Here is an 18,895-nt window from a genome sequence, read left to right as displayed (position 1 = left end):
TCAGTCATTCATTGAGGCTCATAATGTCTTCTTCCAATTGGGTTGTAAGCATCAAGAGGTCAATAGTCCTCTTTCACATACCGTGAAGCTTGAAGTGACTCTTGTTATGTGAAGAGACCTCTTGTGAAACGAGCTTTCTCCAACTAAAGCTGTGGCTGCCGCCACCGCCACCACTTCTTGCTCCCTCCCTCCTATTCAAAGAACTGTACCAGCACCACTATCAAGAGATACTCAGGCCTTCAAATCATGCTAACCTATGCTATCAAGGTTCGTCACAACTTATACTCCAGCAAAGAAGGATACTTTAAATGGATGGCTTCAAAACTAAACTCAGAATGTAGATAGCATCAGCATATTAAAATACATAAAAGTGTATAGGATACCATCAACATGTTGAAATGCATAAAAGTTAGAACATTCATAACTTAAGCAAGTCGGTGAGCTTGTTAGGGCAGCAGTGTACTCAAGCCCTTGAGTTCTGAAAGATATAGGAGGAACATTAAGTACCATCCCTAATCAAGTTGAATTAGGTTTAGCAGTTTAGTCAAGTCAATTGGATATTTCTACTTTCAATCTTTCGTTAGCTGTGCTTAGCCAAAATGGATTGCACCACACCTTGAGCTATTGGATGATACGAGTCTCGTGCCTCGGCAAAAATTCTTCTAGCCAACATCTTTTCTTCGTCCCCAGTGCCATGAACTAATGCAGTGTATAGGGGGCGTAGATACTTCATCCTTCCCACTTGCTTTAGGGTGCTCTCCACCTCGCCATGGTACTCCTTGCAGCCCGATGACACCGCCAGCTGAAGGAACGCAACTTTGACCTCATAGTCCCTGGATTCGGCTAGCTGATAGCGTGCGTCTAAGGAAGCAACCTGCACCATGAAGTTACAGAAAGTTTTTTGAATGACAGGAAATCATTTTTCTGTCTCTGTTCCAGAATTATTAAGTATCGACAGTATCCTTTTAGCAGTAAAAAAAAAAGGGAAAAAAGTTGAATGGCTGAGCAGGAATTACTCGAAGCACCTAAAAAATCCATACGACAATCAAAGAATTCATATCAGAAGGGTTATTGACTGTTATTGTCTTGCTTGCTAGGAAAGCCATCAGCATTGTAACATTATATAATATGCTTGTGCTCTCATATGATCAAGCTTTAAAGCACATGGATGCAAGCAATTATTAGGAAGAATAAAAGAAATGAAGGGTTGAAGGCTGATGTGGGTAGATTATATACACTTTTATGCATGTCTTGATGCACATCTACTTATATTTCATGAGCATAATCTATGTTTATTACATCCTATTTCATTATAATATCATACTTCCATTATATTCTGTTCGGAGATCTGCTCTTTGTATATTTTGATTGACAGGACACATATTGGAGCGAAAATAGAGTAAAAACGCACACGGGAGCAACTCTGGAAGAAATCAAGCTTGGACCGTGTAGGCCACACTGCCGTGTGGCCATCCCGAAGTCAATCACGCCATGACCGTGTGACCCACAAGGCCGTGTCAATCTCCCTATGGCCAGGCAACACACGGTCATGCCAACAATCCAAAGGCAAAGCGAGGCAAGGCCGTGCCAAATGGCATGGCAGAGGCCGTGCATGCCCAGGCCATGTGAGCCACACGGCCGTGCAACATTTCCCAGAGAGCAAGTATAGCTAGGCCATGTGAGCCACATGGCCATGTAGGTCATCCAGTGTTAAAGCAGAACACGGCCGTGTGAATCTACGCGATCGTGTCACCTTGACCGAGAGAAAGATGCACGAGGTCGTGTGAAGGCTACACGGCCGTGTCACGGGTCGTGTGGTGCCCGTGCCCCGTTCTATAAAAAGGGGTTTTCTCCCCTTTTCACTCATCTTTGGCTTGGGGCTCACCCCCATTGCTTGGGAAAGAGTTCTCCCCTTTGGGGAGGCCCTAGATCTCCTTCATCTTCGCCGATCCTTCCTCCTCCGGAGGAGCGCTTCTAAAGACGCTACACTTCAAAGATAAGCATTCTCTTCTCTTTATCTCCATGTATTGAGTCGTGGTTTGCTTCACTTATCATCTTTGGTTGTAATTCGCTTGTAATAGAGTAGATCTCTAGATCTATGATGTAGGAAGTAGTTGTGATGTGTTGTGATGTATGAACTATGTATTTGGATATTTTCCTATGCAATGAAGTGTTTATATCATCATCTATGTGTGTTGTGCCTTGTATGCGTTTGACGAAATGTGTGTGAGGTAAATCCATGTGGATGTAGGGTTAGATCACCACGTAGAGGAAGAGCCTTGGAATGTAAGATCATGGGACCTTGTGACAGAAGATATCCCTTACTTTCTACTGCAGTTCCTTGAAACGGGGATCAACTCTCTACTAGGAAAACTAATTAGAGTTTAAAGGGTTCTCCCAAATTAATGTTAGGAAGTGACTTGTGTAATCTAGAAACGTGGACCGTGGGCCCTTGTGTGAGAAGGATGTTCCTAAATTACCTCTTCTACTTAATTGCATTAATCTACCGTTAGGAAGTGATCTGTGTAATTTAGGAACGTGGACCGTGGGTCTTGGTGACAGAAGGATGTTCTCTATAATCGGACGTCCTAAATTACCACTTCTACTTATGGCGGTAGAACTTGAGTAAACTCTTCGGTGCGATCTTCGCAGGATAGTACCGAACTTTAGTTGGAACTCCTACACGAGTGTAAGCATGTAGTTAGGTAGATGAACAATGCATAAGGATATTAACTATCATCATAACGAAACCCAAATCCTAGTATCTATTCCCCTTCATTCACTTATGCTCTTTTCTCTCTCTCATTTCTCTTTTCTTTCTCTTAAGCGTTTGTTAACAACTTTAGATTGTCTAAATAATTCGCCGTGCGAAGTTGACTAGTGCTTAATCAACAGTCCCTATGGGATCGATAACCGTGCACTTGCGATGACATAACAAAGGCATCAACAGTATCATGCTTTGTCCTAACGGACAGGAAGGAAGAAGGTATACAGGACCATGCTCGTCAAGATTTGGATATTTATGCATCAAATATTTTCCAATTGTATAGCCTAGGATCTTGAGGTCTGGACTTCATAATCTTGTTTTAAAAAAAAGTTGGAATGTCATCAAAGAGAAGAATACTCTTCAAGATGTCTAATTATGGGCTTAAACTTTAATTTGAAATCGCTTATCCATGCAAGTAAAAGTCCTGTTTCTTAATTAACTTTTTCCACAAGGTGGAAGAATATAAGATAGTTCTTACTTGTTAATATGTTAGGAATGCCATCGGAGAGAAGACTACTCTTCCAGATGTCAAATTATAAGCTTAAGTACACAAAGGTCTTATCTAAGCAAGTAGAAGTCTTATTACTTAGTTTGATAATTTTTTGCCTAATGTGTTGCCCCAATCTAGAAGGATTAGTCATTCAAGACTAACGAAAACTAAGCCATTTTAATTCAATATGAGCTTCATCATAAGTGGTAACTATAAAGTGCAACACCCAAATTTTGATCGCCATGATCAACAAAGAAAGAAAAACATGTTAGAATAACAAATGGTGTTAGGCAAACTAGTTGGATCAGCTACATGTATCAATAAAAATATCCATACCTCCTCAAGATTTATCTTTGATCTCCTACTACCCCTCACACCTACAACTCTAATCAAATCAACATGTCTAAATATAAAATATTTGGTCTTTTAACATATCTATGTTGTTCCTACCTATTTCTCTTATTTTATCATATATTGGAACCCTACACGCCCATTTTAGCAATCTTATGTTACACTAATTATCTGCTGTTTTATAGCTGCCCAAGATCATTGTTCGTCTTACCAGAGCCTCATAAAACTTATCTCTTAGCCTAAGGGGCACATGGTGAAGAGCAGGAAAATTTATGATTAAAATTTTTATTTATTCAATGTTATTGATTACCTAATTTAATGTTGTTCCTAGTTTACATTTGAGAAGGAAAGTATTTGTCCCTTGTTTATAATAAGCACTATTAACAAAAAATTCAAGTCAAGTTGAATCAAGACACTTGACGGGAATAAACCAAGATATGACTTCATGAGTATGCAAGCATGTGCAATGTGGTAAAGAATTATGCATGACTATGTAGGTGTATAAGTCAAACACATAGACACACTTGATTTCCAAAATAGTTTAGGAATGATTGTTTTTTTTATATACCAGGTATCCAAATCTTACAACCCAACTAATCTTGGAGTAGACAGTCTGGCCCCACATTCTACCCACTAAGTAAATCCAAGAAGTGCAGTGACTCCTAACGCCGTACCCTAACTTTATCAATAGTTCAATCGCCATAGGTGCACCTTGCATGGGAATTGAACCCTAGTTGCTTGAGAAATGTACCCTGCCTCTTACCACCATACCAAGCCTGGGAGGCTTAGTTTAGGAATGATTGTGAACTTAATGTTGGGTGCAACTATGCAATTGACAAAATTTAAACTTCATATTTGAATGGCATCATGTAATATATTAGATTATTTTGGATATGAATTAACTAGTCAATCTAAATTGTTAGTTTTCACTTATATTTTGTATGCTACTCGACATACCATTTGTTGAATCCTAATATTCATTATTCTCTCACAAAAATCAATCAAATGCACCATCAATGAAATTCCATAGATAATTTTATTGAAAGGCAAGACTCAACATTTACAAACCTAGATGCATATAGACAATCTGTGATGGGTATCATGTTGTTGTACAGATGATGGGCATAGTAGTCAAGACCATGAGTTGAAGCTTAGGATCTTATGATTGAAATCGCCATAAGCAATCTAGATCCCAACTAGAATCAGTATTAGGTTATGATCTTCCTATTGTAAAATGTTCATATTAATATTAAACTTAATATATAATGACAAATTTAAAATGTCAAATACAGTTCTCACATCTACAATCCTACTAACATCTACAATCCTACAATCTGAAGCTATAGTCCTCTCCATGTTCCTAGATAGAATCTCGATCTTGACAACCTTCTGCATTGATGAATATAAATAGACCAAAGCAATCTCAAGGTAGAAGAAAACCAACATAGAACATCTAAATGCATCTAAAGGAGTAAAAGAAAGAGAATTTTTTCTACCAAATTATCTACCATAATTTTCCTCTGGGAACTACAAGGGTTTAGCTAGATTTCTGAACTATGCATCTGTAGAAAATTTCAATATTAAATAAACTAACTTAAGGGTTTGCCCATCACCTCTAATGTGGCAATTATAATCCCATTCACTCACCCTATATTGAAAAGTGAACAATTACATTGAAACTATTCAATTTACCATATTGTGGAGGACTGGACTATTACAGGTGAAGTTAAGAAGGATTTGCTCACGAATTAGAAAAGGTGAACAATTTCATTGGATCTTTTCAAAAATATTAGTTTGATAATTTCATATGTAAGTTGCAATTCTACATGCTAATTGAGGTGTCAATATTCTCTTGATACCAGAAGAGAGAAAAGCATCTTTGGGAGCACGATACCTGAGATGCTTCAACAGACTTGGGCAGATTTTCAATATATAGTTCCCACTCTTGCCCGCTCCAGTCTGCGACTTCTTCTTCTTTCGGAATTTTACCTTGCTTAAACTCATTGGCCAAGGACACAATTTTTGAGTAGATTGTAGACACTGGCTCCATAGCATCTGGGGGGATCCCTGTACCCTCCACCCACAGCTTCAAGTCAATCTGATTTTCTATACCAGGAACATTCACCTTTAGAAATTCAAGAAATGTCTCTGTATCGATAGATTGGAACTTAAATGTAGCTATATATTTCTTCACAAATACATCGAAAGCGAGACGGCCAATCTGAAAAAGGAAACCAATGAAATTTTAGCAGTGCCTGATAGCAGGTATACTCAATGAGAAAGTAATCAGATTGAGACCTGCCGTTCGATACGCCAGAGGAACTGGAAACCTTTCTCATATGGAACTTGGGAGTAGACTTCATCAGGATCGATTCCTTCAAGGTTGGGCTTCAGCTTAGTGAACTCCATGTTGTCTGCAAACCTTTCCATTTCTTCATTCAATCCCTTCCAGCCAATGCCTGTGTTCAGAACTGCCCGTTCCTCCCCTTGAACCACCTCTACAATCCTCCTTTCAGCATATGTTGTAAATCCCTATACAAATACCACAAAGAAACCAATTATTGATGTGTCCATAAGGATCATAAAGGAACCAGAAGAATTTTGAGCACATAAAAATTGTAGTTTTGATGCATCATTGTATGAATGCTTCAAGAAACTGAAGAACAAGAAGAAGAAGAAAAAAAAAATCTGTTTTTATGTTCACAATTAGGTAACCTCATTGAGCCAGAAGTGCTCGTTGGTCTTGTTGGTGATTAGGTTGCCAGTCCAGCTGTGGGCGAGCTCATGGGCGACCACCTGAGCGCCGGAGGCGTCCCCCTTGATGACAGTGGGTGTCAAAAAGACCATCATGGGGTTCTCCATGCCACCGTAGGGGAAACTAGGGGGGAGTACGAGGAGGTCGAAGCGACCCCACTCATAAGGCCCGAAAAGCGCCTCCCCAGCTCGGATCATGTCCTCAGCGCCGGCGAACTCCCTGGCAGCGGCATCGAGAAGCACCAGACCACCCTCGGCATGGACGCGAGTGCGGGGCCCGACGTCGCGGGAGGCGATGCACCCAGCCGCAAAGGCGAAAAGGTAGGTTGGGATGGGGCGATCCATCACGAACTCCTCCACGGCGCGGCCGGGAGAACACCAGAGGGCGTCGGAACAGGCGGGACCGGCCTCACCAGCGATCGGATCGCGGGTGTCAGCAGCACGTGCCGCTGCCATGACGGCGGTGAGGGGACTGGGGAGATTGAGGCGAGCAGAGAAGGTGAGGCGGGCGGCAGGGGTGTCCTGGCAAGGGAAGATGGAGCGGGCGTGGATGGACTGGCACTGAGTGTAGACGAAGGGGTAAGCCTTGGAAGCGGTCTGGGCGGGGGAGAGCCACTGGAGCGCGGAGGAGGAAGGGGAGGTACAGAAGACGATGAGGGCGGCCGATTGGGCGGAGAGGGAAAGGGAGAGGGGCCGGCCGAAGACGGGGTCGTCGGACGAAGGGAAGGAAAAGGGGATAGGGGCGCCGGAAACGGGATCGATGACGGAATGGACAAGGAGCGAGCGGGTATCCAGGAGGAGATGGCCGGTGTGGGCGGAGGGGAGGGTGAGTAAGGCGGAGCCATGGATCGTGTTAGCGGCGAAATCGAAGTAGAGGGTGAGCGCCACGTGTTTCGCCAGCGGGTGCGAGGAGTCAGTGTAGGAGTGCGGATCCAGTCGCGCCATCTTCCTCCTCCAACCTCTGCTCGTCGTCGTCGTGGTCGTCGGCGGCGGCGGCGTACCGGTGGTTAAGAGAGGAGAGGCGGAAGTGCTCCGCCTATATAAACAACAAAAGATCGATGGGCCACTAGTGGGCCGGATTCTTGCTTTGTCACTTTTTCGTGAAATCACACTGCAGGTACGTGTTGAGCACAACAGAATGCGTAAGTGAAATAAAGGTTTTTTGCTTTCCTAGGTTCGAGTTCGAATTTCACGTCCGATAATAAAATGTAAACATAAGATATCCGACTCTATAAATCGTTTGATCCCTCTGAAATTGTTTATACATCAATAGGATAAATTCAAGCAGTGCTTATGTTGTTGCACACGATAGTCAACCTTCCCATATGCATGTTACTTAGAAATTATTTATATGGATAAATTTAAGGAGTATTCGTGGTGGTAAAACAGATGAATACGTTCGTCCCGAGTATCTTCATCAATCCGTCTCAAAATTAATACGGAGGAGATAAATTACGAGCGACTATTAATTCTTGAAATAAGGACTAACACATAAGGAAGGTATTTACCTCAGCTTTACCGAGATTTGAATCTCAAATTTCATGATGATAACACTTCATACACTAATCACTAGGTCGTCTTGAAAGGACAATTCAAATAGTACTCGTGTCCTTAGACACCATAATCGACCTTCACATATTATTTATGACTGATGTGAGTCAGTTAGGAGACATGTTTCACTGAATGCTCAATCATGTATGTGCTAAGGTTCATGAGTAACCATACTTCGTGTTGGATTCACAACGAATCCAACACGGCCACTTCACAAATTGGCCTAATTTCATAAATAATCATACTTCTTATCTTACCTTGTTCCATACAATCAACAATAGTAGTACACTATTATTGTTGTTGCCACAACAATAGTAGTGTACTTTCTCTTATAAAAAATTTTAATTTTTTATATCAGATATTAAATTAATAAAAATATATATTATATTTGATCTTAATCAAAATATTAAAAAGGACTCAAGATATTTATAGAACCTTCTTTACTCATGATATTGTCAATCATAAAACGTGAGAACTAAAATGAATCATGACATTGTATATTTTTTTTTATATAAAACAACTAGAAAAAATTACTAACACATCTTAAAATTATTTTCAAATGTAAAAAAAAATATTAACATAATTTAATTTTAAATTTTATCAAAATTAATTATTAAAGGATTCATATTCTTGATAAGATAAAACTTTCTTAAATTAGGATGGATTCTCTAGTTATGGATTAGAGGATGGTTCACTACTCTATATCTATATGTTGATTAATTTGGATGATTTTCATCTATTTAACAAATGGGGGTGATCATTAAATTAATTAATCATAATATTATTATAGACCATCCTTGATTGTAATTCATGAAACAAACGTTCCCGCCTGCTCTTAAATATCATTATTGTGGCACCGTCCAAAATGCCAAAGGTAGGCTGTTGATTAGTTCTAGGAAAACATATCGATTCCACTGTACAAAAATTTTTTGTACAAGTGTCGAACCTTTCCTTAAATAACCTATTGTGTTCTTTAGAAGTTAAATTAGGAATTGCAGACAGAACTTAACATCATTGATTTCAAATTTAACTTATCTGTTCTTAATGGTTTAGATTTGAATCGCAAGCGGAACTTAACACTATTGATTCAAATTCATCTATGTTATTAATTTCATTAAATATTAATTTCCAAAATTGAAATCCAAGACTGCATGGCGAGGCACATGGCCTTCTTGGATATGGGAGCAACCACCACCGCCTAGACAAAGCCTTTTAAGGAAAGCTAATATTTAATTTCCTTAAATAACTCTAGGTTAACCAAAAGGAACAATCGAATCACAAATTAGAAAAAGAAGAAAACACAAACTTGAAAAACTAATTCAAAAAACTAGATCAATACCTCTTGTGTTTGGAATTCTTACAAAAAGAAATAACTAGCATGATGCGGAAAACAATTGCTAATTATACCTTCTCTTTGTATGCTAATGACCTCGAGATCTTCTGTCGTATTCTTTGCCTCGCCTTGGACGTCGTGTGGGCGACGATCCTCCAAGATGAACACCACCAAAAAATTTTCTTCCTCTTCCTCTAAAATCCGGCCACCACCACCACCAAGGATAAGAGAGCAAAAGGGAAAGGGAGAAGAGAGAGGGCCGACCACCAAAAGATCCTCCAAGCAAGAGAATAAGAGTTGTGTCTCATGCAGTCTCCTCACCCCTTCTTTTATAATACTTGCCCAAGGCAAATAAAGGAAGTATTTTTACAAAAATTAAAATCTTCCTCTAGTTTTTCCTTTTCCCTTTTATTTTTCTTTTTCTTTTCTCTTGATTGAACCAATCACCAAATCAATGGTTGGATGGAACTAATCTTGGCCGGCCTCTTGCTTGGGCACCAAGCAAGGTGGTCGACCACTAATAAGAAGAAAAGAAATTTTTTTATAAAATTTTTACAAGAAGAAATCTCTTATAAAATTTTACAAACTCTCTTTTCTAAAATGGATGTTAAAAAGGAAAGCTTTTAAAAATTAAAACCATGTTTTAAAATTTAAAACTTCTCTTCAAAAATTTCCTTTTTTAACATGAATAGAAAATTTTAATTTTTAAAATTTCTCTTCCTTTTTTCTTAAAACCATGAGCATAATTAAAAAAGAAAAATTTTAAAACTTTTAAAACTCTCTATTAAAACATGCGGCCTAATTCAAATAAGGAAAGTTTTAAAATCTCTCTTTTAAAACTTATAGTTTTCTAAAAAAAGAATATTTTAAAAATTCAAAACAACCCTCCTTGTTTGAATTATTGTGGTCGACCCCTACTAGCTTGGTCACTAAGCAATAGAGCCGGCCCCTACTAGAAGAGGATGTGGTCGGTCATTGCTTGGTCACTAAGCAATGGACCGACCCCCTTCTTGCACACCAAGAAGGGCCCTACATTTGGATGAACTTGAGGTTATAATGAGGCTACGACAGGGACCTAGAGGAGAAATTAGTTTTGGCCTTTCGATGAGCTTGAGTATCCTGTGTTCACCCCAAACACACAACTTAAGTTCATCGATAATAACTTATTCCACTAGAGAGTTATTATCGCACTACCGTATCAATCCCAAATTATATTATGAGCTCCTTCTTATCATGAGTATGTTAGTCTCTCTGTGTTTAAGATAACGAATGTCCACTAATTAAGTAAGTTACTGACAACTCACTTAATTAATATCTAGCTCCAAGATTAGTACCACTCAATTTCATTGTCATGTCGGACTAAATCCACCTACAGGGTTTAACATGACAATCCTTATGAGCTCCTCTTGGGGACATTCTCAACCTAGATAATCAGGACACAGATTCCTTGTATAATCAACAATATACACTATAAGTAATATCATTTCCTAACTTATTGAGCATATTGATTTATCGAGCTAAATCTCACCCTTTGATAAGTCAACGAAATAAATATTAAATATATGTGCTTATTATTATATTAGAATTAAGAACACACACTTCCATAATAACTAAGATCTAGTTCTTTTATAAAGTCAGTACAAAAAGAACTTACCTAAAATGGTCCTACTCAATACACTTAGAGTGTACCAGTATAATTTATTAGTTAAGATAAACTGATACTTAATTACACTACAACTATTCTAATGATTTGTTCCTTTCCATCTTAGTTGTGAGTAACTATTTATAATTTATAAAGAACCGATAACATGATCTTCTGAGTGTGACACCACATTCCATGTTATCTACTATATAAATTAATTGAACAATTATATTTAACAAATAAATGTAGATATTGACCAATATGATTTTTTTATTTTAAAAATAAATGTTTACAAAAGTTAAACTTTTAGTATAAACTAACACAGACATTATCTATAATACTAACTGCAAAAACTAGATTAAGTAAATAAATTATTAAATTTCCTTTCTTTTAAATCGTTTGATCCCTCAGAAATTGTTTATCCATCGTATTCGTACAGATAAATTCAAGCAGTGCTTATGTTTCACATGTTACTTAGAAATGTTGATCGATCATATTGATAAATTCAAACAGTTGATGTATTGTTGGACACGATAGTCGAGCTTCACATATTATTTATCACTGATGAGAGTCATGCTGCACAGGTGTAGCCGACTTTCACATTGTCGTTCACTGAGTGTTCAATCATGGCTCGTGACACGATTGCACTGTCATTTTGTAAGATTCATAAGTAATTATACTTGAGTCTATGCGATGGTATTATTATATAAAATTTTAACATCAAAATCTAACGTATTTAAATATATCTTTTTTGATGTTGTATTATTTGTATTAATAGTTAGTAATTATTTATAATTTATCTTTTCCATTATGACCTAAGGACGAATTGACGAGATCACCGGAGATAAACAAATCATCTTTCCACATGAGTAATCATACTTCATGCAGTATTTGTAACACGAACATTTCACAAATGAATCCAATCTTATAAATAATCATATTTTTTACTATGTTTCATACAATAATAATAAGAATAGATACTTTCTCGTAAAAAATTAATTTAATTTTTTATAATATATATTAAATTGATAAAAATATATACTAGATCTTCTCCGATCTAAAATATTTATAGAGACTCTTTGATAGCGGTGTTACCAATCTTAAAGCGTGAAACTAAAAAGAATTATGGCCGTGCATATTTTTTTTTTATAAATCAATCATAAAAAATTATTAATAAATTTTAAAATTATAAACATTAAAATAATTTAATTTTAAATTTTATCAAAATTAATTAAGAGGTCCATATTCTTATATTCTTAATTAAATCCATGATATAAAGAATCTCCTAAATATCATGATTGTAGCACCGTCACGGATGCCAAAGGCAGGTATTATCTATACAAAATAAATAATAAGAGCATTTCACTTATTTTGGCTCAAATTTAATTTTGTCCACTTTTCAATTGTTGCAATTTTTTTTTAAAAAATTTTTAGAACCTAGAAGGCTAAAACACGACGTACAAACTTTCAACGTTTCTAAAACATGTCCACAGCAAATGTGGGTGAGAGGAATGGTCATATTACACTGGAAGAGTGTTTGGGGGTCTGTCCAATTTGTGACCCCGAACGTTACCCACCTTTACTTCGTTGATTAGTCGATGATTCATAGAGGTGCGACATTCATAAGAATATTTGAATGTTTTTAATAAAATAAATGATGACTTCATTTAGTAGATTTATTCTATGTTTCTCTTTTAACTAGTGATTAGTATTTTGTCGTATAAAATGGATTAAAATCCTATGTATTGTTTGCATTGAGAGTTTTTAAATTATAATAAGAGAATTATTCTTTCACTTTTTCAGTAAATCCAACCAGATAAATATTCCATGTAAAGAATAATAAAAATAATAATAATAAGGTAAGCATTCTCAACAATACGAATTGTAAACGCTAAAATAAGTATGTAAATAAATTATCAAATATATTATCAAATTTCCTTTCCATTCATTGTTAGGACTGAAAACTAACATTTTCATATGATATTTTAACTTTCATCATCTCATTCATTTAAAATCTTGTTTAATATCATGATTCATGTGTTAAGATTTATTTATTAACATTTTATATTCTTTTTTTTTTTTCTAATTTTAACATTATTTAATGATTTTATAAGAAATTAAAGAGGAGTCATGCACATGAATTGAGTTAAATCAATTGGACCTAATACTAAGATTGAGCCTGAGTTAATTTAGAGAGCTTGATTCATTTCAAGAGATAAGAGTCAAATTATGTTCAATTCCAATAGTCTATTTCTCAAGCCTACACTTCTAGACCCAATTTGAATCATACCATTAATGAACCAGATCTCACTCAACCTAAATACGGATCCCTCTTTTCCTCAAACCCGAAACCCATTAAGAATTTTCCCCTTATCTTGACGCGGACGACACAGTATCGATCCATCTCCTTCTTCTTCTCGCGATTTTCTGCTAGGGCTCGCGTCAAGCTTCACCCATTTCTGCATTCTTCTGCCTTCCTCACCACCGGCCGGTGGCTTATCCCCTTCCCTTCATTGTCGCCGGCCGGCCAGCCCAAACCTTTCCTTCTTCTCCGATCTGCTCACACCTGCGATGGATGTCAACTTCGATGATCCTGTGAGCGACGACGACCTCAGTAAGGGGTTCTCTGACGGTGTAGCGTTCCGCGCCGGCGCAGTGGATTCCCCTCATCTTCCGGTCCTTATTGAAGAGCGGCGGCCAATCTAGGGTTCCTTGACGGTGGAGCATTCTCCTCCAGAGAGGCACTCCTAGACCACTCTTACCTCTGAAGGTCTCCTTACCTACGGTGTTACGAACGTAGGGAGTTTTAAGCAGAGGAATCCGTCTGTTTTTTCCTCTTCTCCGCTGTTTTCATCTTCTCCGGTGGAAGCTGCTGTGGAGCTCTTCTTCTGTGGACGACGTTCTGAGAGCAGAAGTCTCCATCTCAGTGTGTATTCCAACTCCGGAAAAATCACTCCAATTCTGGCAGATCATTCAAGAAAAGTTATTCGTGATCAAGGGCAGTCGTTGTGTTGCTGCTCACCGGTGCTGGCGTCCCAAGTCCGGGCCCTTCGTGTGACGACGAAGGGTAGTGAGCTCGCAGTTGATCGTGGAAAAGGAAGTTTAGTTAATTTAGTTTCTTTTCTTGTTTGATTGTGTTATGTTTGGTTAACTTAGTTTAATTCATGTTGATGTTTGTTAATTGTAGTTGAATTTTTGTATTGTACTCAATTCCCTATGTTTAAATTGCATTGATCTTACTTCATTTGTTTCATGCACATAACATGTTCGTTGTATTGCTTCAACCATTAGTTAAGTTAAATTGCTTCAACTATTAATTAAGTCTAATTTGATGAATTTTATTTTGTTTAATTATTGTTTTATTTTGTTCTTTCAATTTTTTTAAGTCTTAGTTTTGATTGAATGCAACTAGGATATATTAGTATAAATTTTATTACATGCTTTAAGTTTTGTTCATGCTTAGTTTTGTTGATGTTTTACTTCATATTGTCTTTTATTTTTTGCAATTGTAGTTAGGATAGACTTACTTTTCATTATTTGCATTATCTTTCATTTACTAGATTAGGTTTCATATAATGTTTTGTTATTTCATTCCTTAGTTTATTTTCATTGATGGTGAAATCGTAGCATAGAGTGGTAATGCGTTGTGAGATCACTATTAATGGATAGATAGGATTTTGTTCATTTCATGAGGATAAATTTCATACTTATTTTGTTATCTCATTTGTTAGGTTTAGAATCAAAATCTAAAACCCCTATTTCTATATAAAAAAAATCTAAAAAATATGAATAACAAACAATCCTAGATTACCATCCTATCGTAGCATTCATTGGGAGACGACCTGAGTCATTTCTATATTGCATTAGTGTAGTTAGAGGGTTCAATACTTAAATTCTTTTGATATCGTTTCACGATAAAAATGAACATTATCAAAAATTAGCGTCGTTGTCGAGGAAGTGTTTGTGGTGTTTTGTGATCTTAGAATTATTTTTCTAGTTTTCTGAAAATTTTTTTTGTTTGGTGCCTTGATTATTTTATGCTTTATATATTCATGTGTTTTGTTATGATTACTTATTGTGTTTGGTGATTTCATTGTCATTGTTTCAGGTAAGATAAGGAAATTCTTTGAGTTTGACATGGATTTTTATTCTCAGCAATTTAGAGACTTCAATGAATATCATAATTCGGATATTGGGTGAGTGATGCACATATGTATTAATTGTGACAGTCATTCTCATCTAGTTGCTATATACCACCTCATCCAAAAGACTGCTAGATTTTCTATGGAATCTCAGTATTCCCAACTTCAATATCAAGATGCATATGATCTAGCTCCTAGCACATATAATCATGATTGGGGTAATTATTCAACTCAATATTTTCAACCCTAGATTCCAGAGCAGCATGGATACTTTCAATCCTAATATTATCAATCCCAACAGATTCCTAAGCAGTATGTGGATACACAGCAATAGGTTATTTAGCATCCTCGGTGTTACAATTCAGACTAGAAGGACCATCAAAATTTCATGTATGGGAACGTGCAACAATAATTGAATCAATCTTTTTAAGCATATTAGAGGCTATTGGGATTCCAAGATGACTCAATGCTTACATGGTCACAAACATTTTAGCAAGTCAAACTCATGTTTTCGGATACATTCAAGGGCTCTAATGAAGAAATATATGTGCTAGAATGTGAAGAGAGCATGTAAGTTACCTTGCAGTCGCAATAATAAGCCACTCTGGATGCAGCAAGAATACAAAATTTGAAGATTCGGTTAGACCAAATGACATCATTCATCGGCTAGATGCTTGCACAAGGTACAAGTCTGTCTCTCTCAAAGGACATTTCTGATGATATCGACATGCCTGAGGAGATGGATTGTAGAGTTAGTGGTATTCTTGTATCTAATTCAACTGTTCTACAAGACTCCACTATTTCTTTGTGCTGTGATGATGAAGTTGTCATTGATGCAAGCACTATTGATGATACATGTAAAATATTGGATGAAAATATTGATATTACAAATATTGTTGATGAAGATATTATTATGTCATATATGGAGGATAATACTTGTGTGTTGCCAGCTACTCATGCTTATGATATTATTGTAGATGATGTTGAAGCAGAGACAATATCCACAGAATTATGTTCTTCAGTTGTGCAGCCAGAAGTACCAGAGTTAGAGCAGTAATCATTAGAGTGGGAAGTGGTGGATAGCTGGAAGCCCCCAGATTTGACACTTCCACTACTTTCGGAGTCTCCATTGATGCTGAACAAGGCCTCATTATCTCTTATAATAATCGAACTTTTGGAGTGGATGCTCTAGCTGAGTTGCCTTTGCCCACCAGAGAGACTTTTCTAGGAGGCAATGCTATTGGAGGGAGCAACCCAAGACTATTCTGACCATATGAAGAAGACACTCTGTTGGTCCGGCTAGGCCGGCTGGAGAGGGTTGAGTTGCTTGAAACACTAAAACAAAACATCTTTCTCGACTTTCAACTCAGATTAATAAAATAATTAAAATAAAATTAGCAACATAAAAGAAATGAGTAAAAGGTCAGTATATACTTGGTTACAACCTAGGTGGTTTTGAATCCAAGGTAGATGAAAGCTCACTAAGAATCTTCTTTGCTGAAGGTAGAGAAACTTTTACACACAGTGAAAACTCAGAAATGACTAGGAAACTGAATACAGAAGTTGTTGTTTCTTTCCTAAGTCCAGGGGTCATTTTAGAGCCCATAAAAAATCTTATCGGCAGGCTGAAGGCACCTTCCATAGGGTTGGGAGGCGCCTCCAGCGAGGCCAAGGATAAAACTTTATCCTTTTCTGCAACGACCAAAATTGCCTAGTCGAAGGCGCCTTTCATGGCCATGAAAGGCGCCTTTTGCCTGAAGGTCGCGGAGGCGCCTTCAAATCTTGTTGAAGGCGTCTCTAGCAACTCCATAGCTCCACTTTAGCTCTTCCGCTAATCCGATCGTCTAGGTGATTTCAGTCAACCGAAATAGGACTCACTCGAACCCAATTTCTGGCCTTCTCCTCAAGCATGCTTCCGGTCCGACTTTTCGTCCCTTGAACATCGTGCACGTCCTTCTCGTCTACCGGTATACTCTTCCGTAACATCTCATCCCTCGAACGCATCGAGCCCGTCGGTTCTCTCTCATGTCGTCCTTCTCGCTAGCTGCATCTTCCGCTTGATTTCTTGTGCTACTAAGCTCCTGCACACTTAAACACAGGGATTAAAACATAATAGGACCTAACCTAAACTTGGTTGATCACACCAAAAATAACCTTGGGGTTTCAACATGCTCACCCCACCTCGATCTATTCCACCTCTGGCGTGGATTTTATTACTAAACCGTCTTCAACTGTTGGGATGGATTGTTCATCGAGTTGTTCTCTTTCCTCTGTGGATATTACTTCTAAATCACCTTCAGTCGCCAGGACTCAGGGGAGTTTTCGTGTTCCCTTCCATTTTCGTTTTCTTTTTCTTTGTATATATAGTTGCTTTAGTTGTAGTGGTTGTTTTGGTTGTCTTGTTTAGTTGTCCTGTTTCGTTTGTCGAGTGATTTTCAAGTTTCGATTTTGAATAAATTCTCTATGCATATCTTTATATCATCTCGAAAGTTATAAAAGCTAGTTAAGTTTGATTGTCGAACTTTGGAATCATTTGGCATGATTGACTTCATTGATTGCATGTGTTACGATTTCGCAAGTGCACATATTCGTCTTCAGTAATAAAGATTATCGATCCCACGAGAACTAGTTATAAGCACTAACAATTGTTCACTTAGGATTAACTAAACTACCGATGGTTGTAAATTATCTAAAAAAAAGAGATTGGGAAGCGGAGACGAGAACTAATGAAAAGAGAGTAATTAACTTGGTTTATGAAGAGTTCTAGGAGTTCGGTTTCATTGCGGTGGTATTGATGTATCACTTTCTATCCTTTATTCATTGTCCGTCAACATGCATTCGCCAGAAGCTAAAACAACCATCCTTAAGCACTAAATAGAGAAGATCCCTGTGAAATCCTATTACAGTTAACCCCTGTCACTAGGGCACCTCGGTAGATCACAAGAACGCAACTCTAATTGGTATCATTAAGGACAGAAATAAGGGTTTGGTTTGGTCTCTTACTTTCTTGTGGAGAAGTTGCCTCTCCTTTCAAGGAAATACCCTAGATCTCAGTGAACGGGTTACCCCTGTCACTAGGACCCCTCGGGTATACGATCTAGGATACTCTCTCTACAAGGTTAGCAATTCCTACATAATCAATTAATACGATATGGAAATTTAGCAACAAGTCTCATGCATAGCATTTGAAATAAAGCAAGCGAAATCATCCAATGGATAAAGGCATAAATATGAGTCTTACATCAAAATCAATCCACAACTACTCCCTAATTCTAGAATAAGGAATCAACTCTATAGACGTCAGAGAAAAACCCGAAGACATAATGTAATCAAGCATGCAATCCTCAAACAAGAAGAGAGAAAGAGAAAGGATGTTTATCTAACGACGACGAGTGATCTTCGGATCCAATCCTTTGCTTCTGAAGTTGATGTGGTGATGAACGATCGTTGGACGGAGGTCTTGGACGGCGTGGAACGACACCAAGGCAATTCTCCCTTTTACAGCTCTCTTTTCCTTCGGAGAAGGGTTAGAACCCCTTTTATAGGTTAGGGTACGGTGTCGCGGCACGGCCGTGCAGATGTGGCATTGCCGTGCAGATGTGGATTTGGGGCTCTGCTCCTGGGACATAGCTGTGCAAGATCGCACGGCTGTGTATGGCTTGACTGTTGGTCGTGGGGGGCACGACCGTGCAGGTTTGCACGGCCATGCAAGGATCCACCTCTGTTTGGTCAAACGGTCGTGCAACTCTTGCACGACCGTGCACGATTTTTCCTCTGTTTGGCCACACGACCGTGCGAGGTTGCACGGCCGTGTTCTCTGTCTTGTTCCGATGCGTCGACAATCGCTATTTTTGCTCCGAAAGTT

At 37.9% G+C, this 18,895-nt stretch overlaps 1 protein-coding gene and 1 long non-coding RNA gene across 2 annotated transcripts; one reads left to right on the top strand and one right to left on the bottom strand.

Moving 5' to 3' along the window:
- Nucleotides 1–325: 325 nt before the first annotated feature.
- LOC122001751 (leucine aminopeptidase-like) lies at nt 326–7,390 on the bottom strand. Its single transcript, XM_042556653.1, has 4 exons — nt 6,324–7,390; nt 5,907–6,140; nt 5,503–5,829; nt 326–874 (listed from the first exon to the last, which is right to left on the bottom strand). The coding sequence occupies exons 1-4, from the start codon at nt 7,305–7,307 to the stop codon at nt 581–583; spliced, it is 1,839 nt and encodes a 612-aa protein (XP_042412587.1). The 5' UTR covers nt 7,308–7,390; the 3' UTR covers nt 326–580.
- Nucleotides 7,391–13,287: 5,897 nt separating this feature from the next.
- LOC122001750 lies at nt 13,288–15,949 on the top strand. The gene is made up of 2 exons (XR_006117460.1): nt 13,288–15,248; nt 15,332–15,949. It is a non-coding gene; the product is annotated as an uncharacterized LOC122001750 (long non-coding RNA).
- The last annotated feature ends 2,946 nt before the right edge of the window (nt 15,950–18,895 follow it).

This window comes from Zingiber officinale, chromosome 7A (genome assembly GCF_018446385.1).
Source record: "Zingiber officinale cultivar Zhangliang chromosome 7A, Zo_v1.1, whole genome shotgun sequence".
Taxonomy (NCBI): Eukaryota; Viridiplantae; Streptophyta; class Magnoliopsida; order Zingiberales; family Zingiberaceae; genus Zingiber; species Zingiber officinale.
The sequence above is the reverse complement of the archived record's forward strand: the minus strand, read 5'-3'. Positions and strand labels throughout refer to the sequence as shown.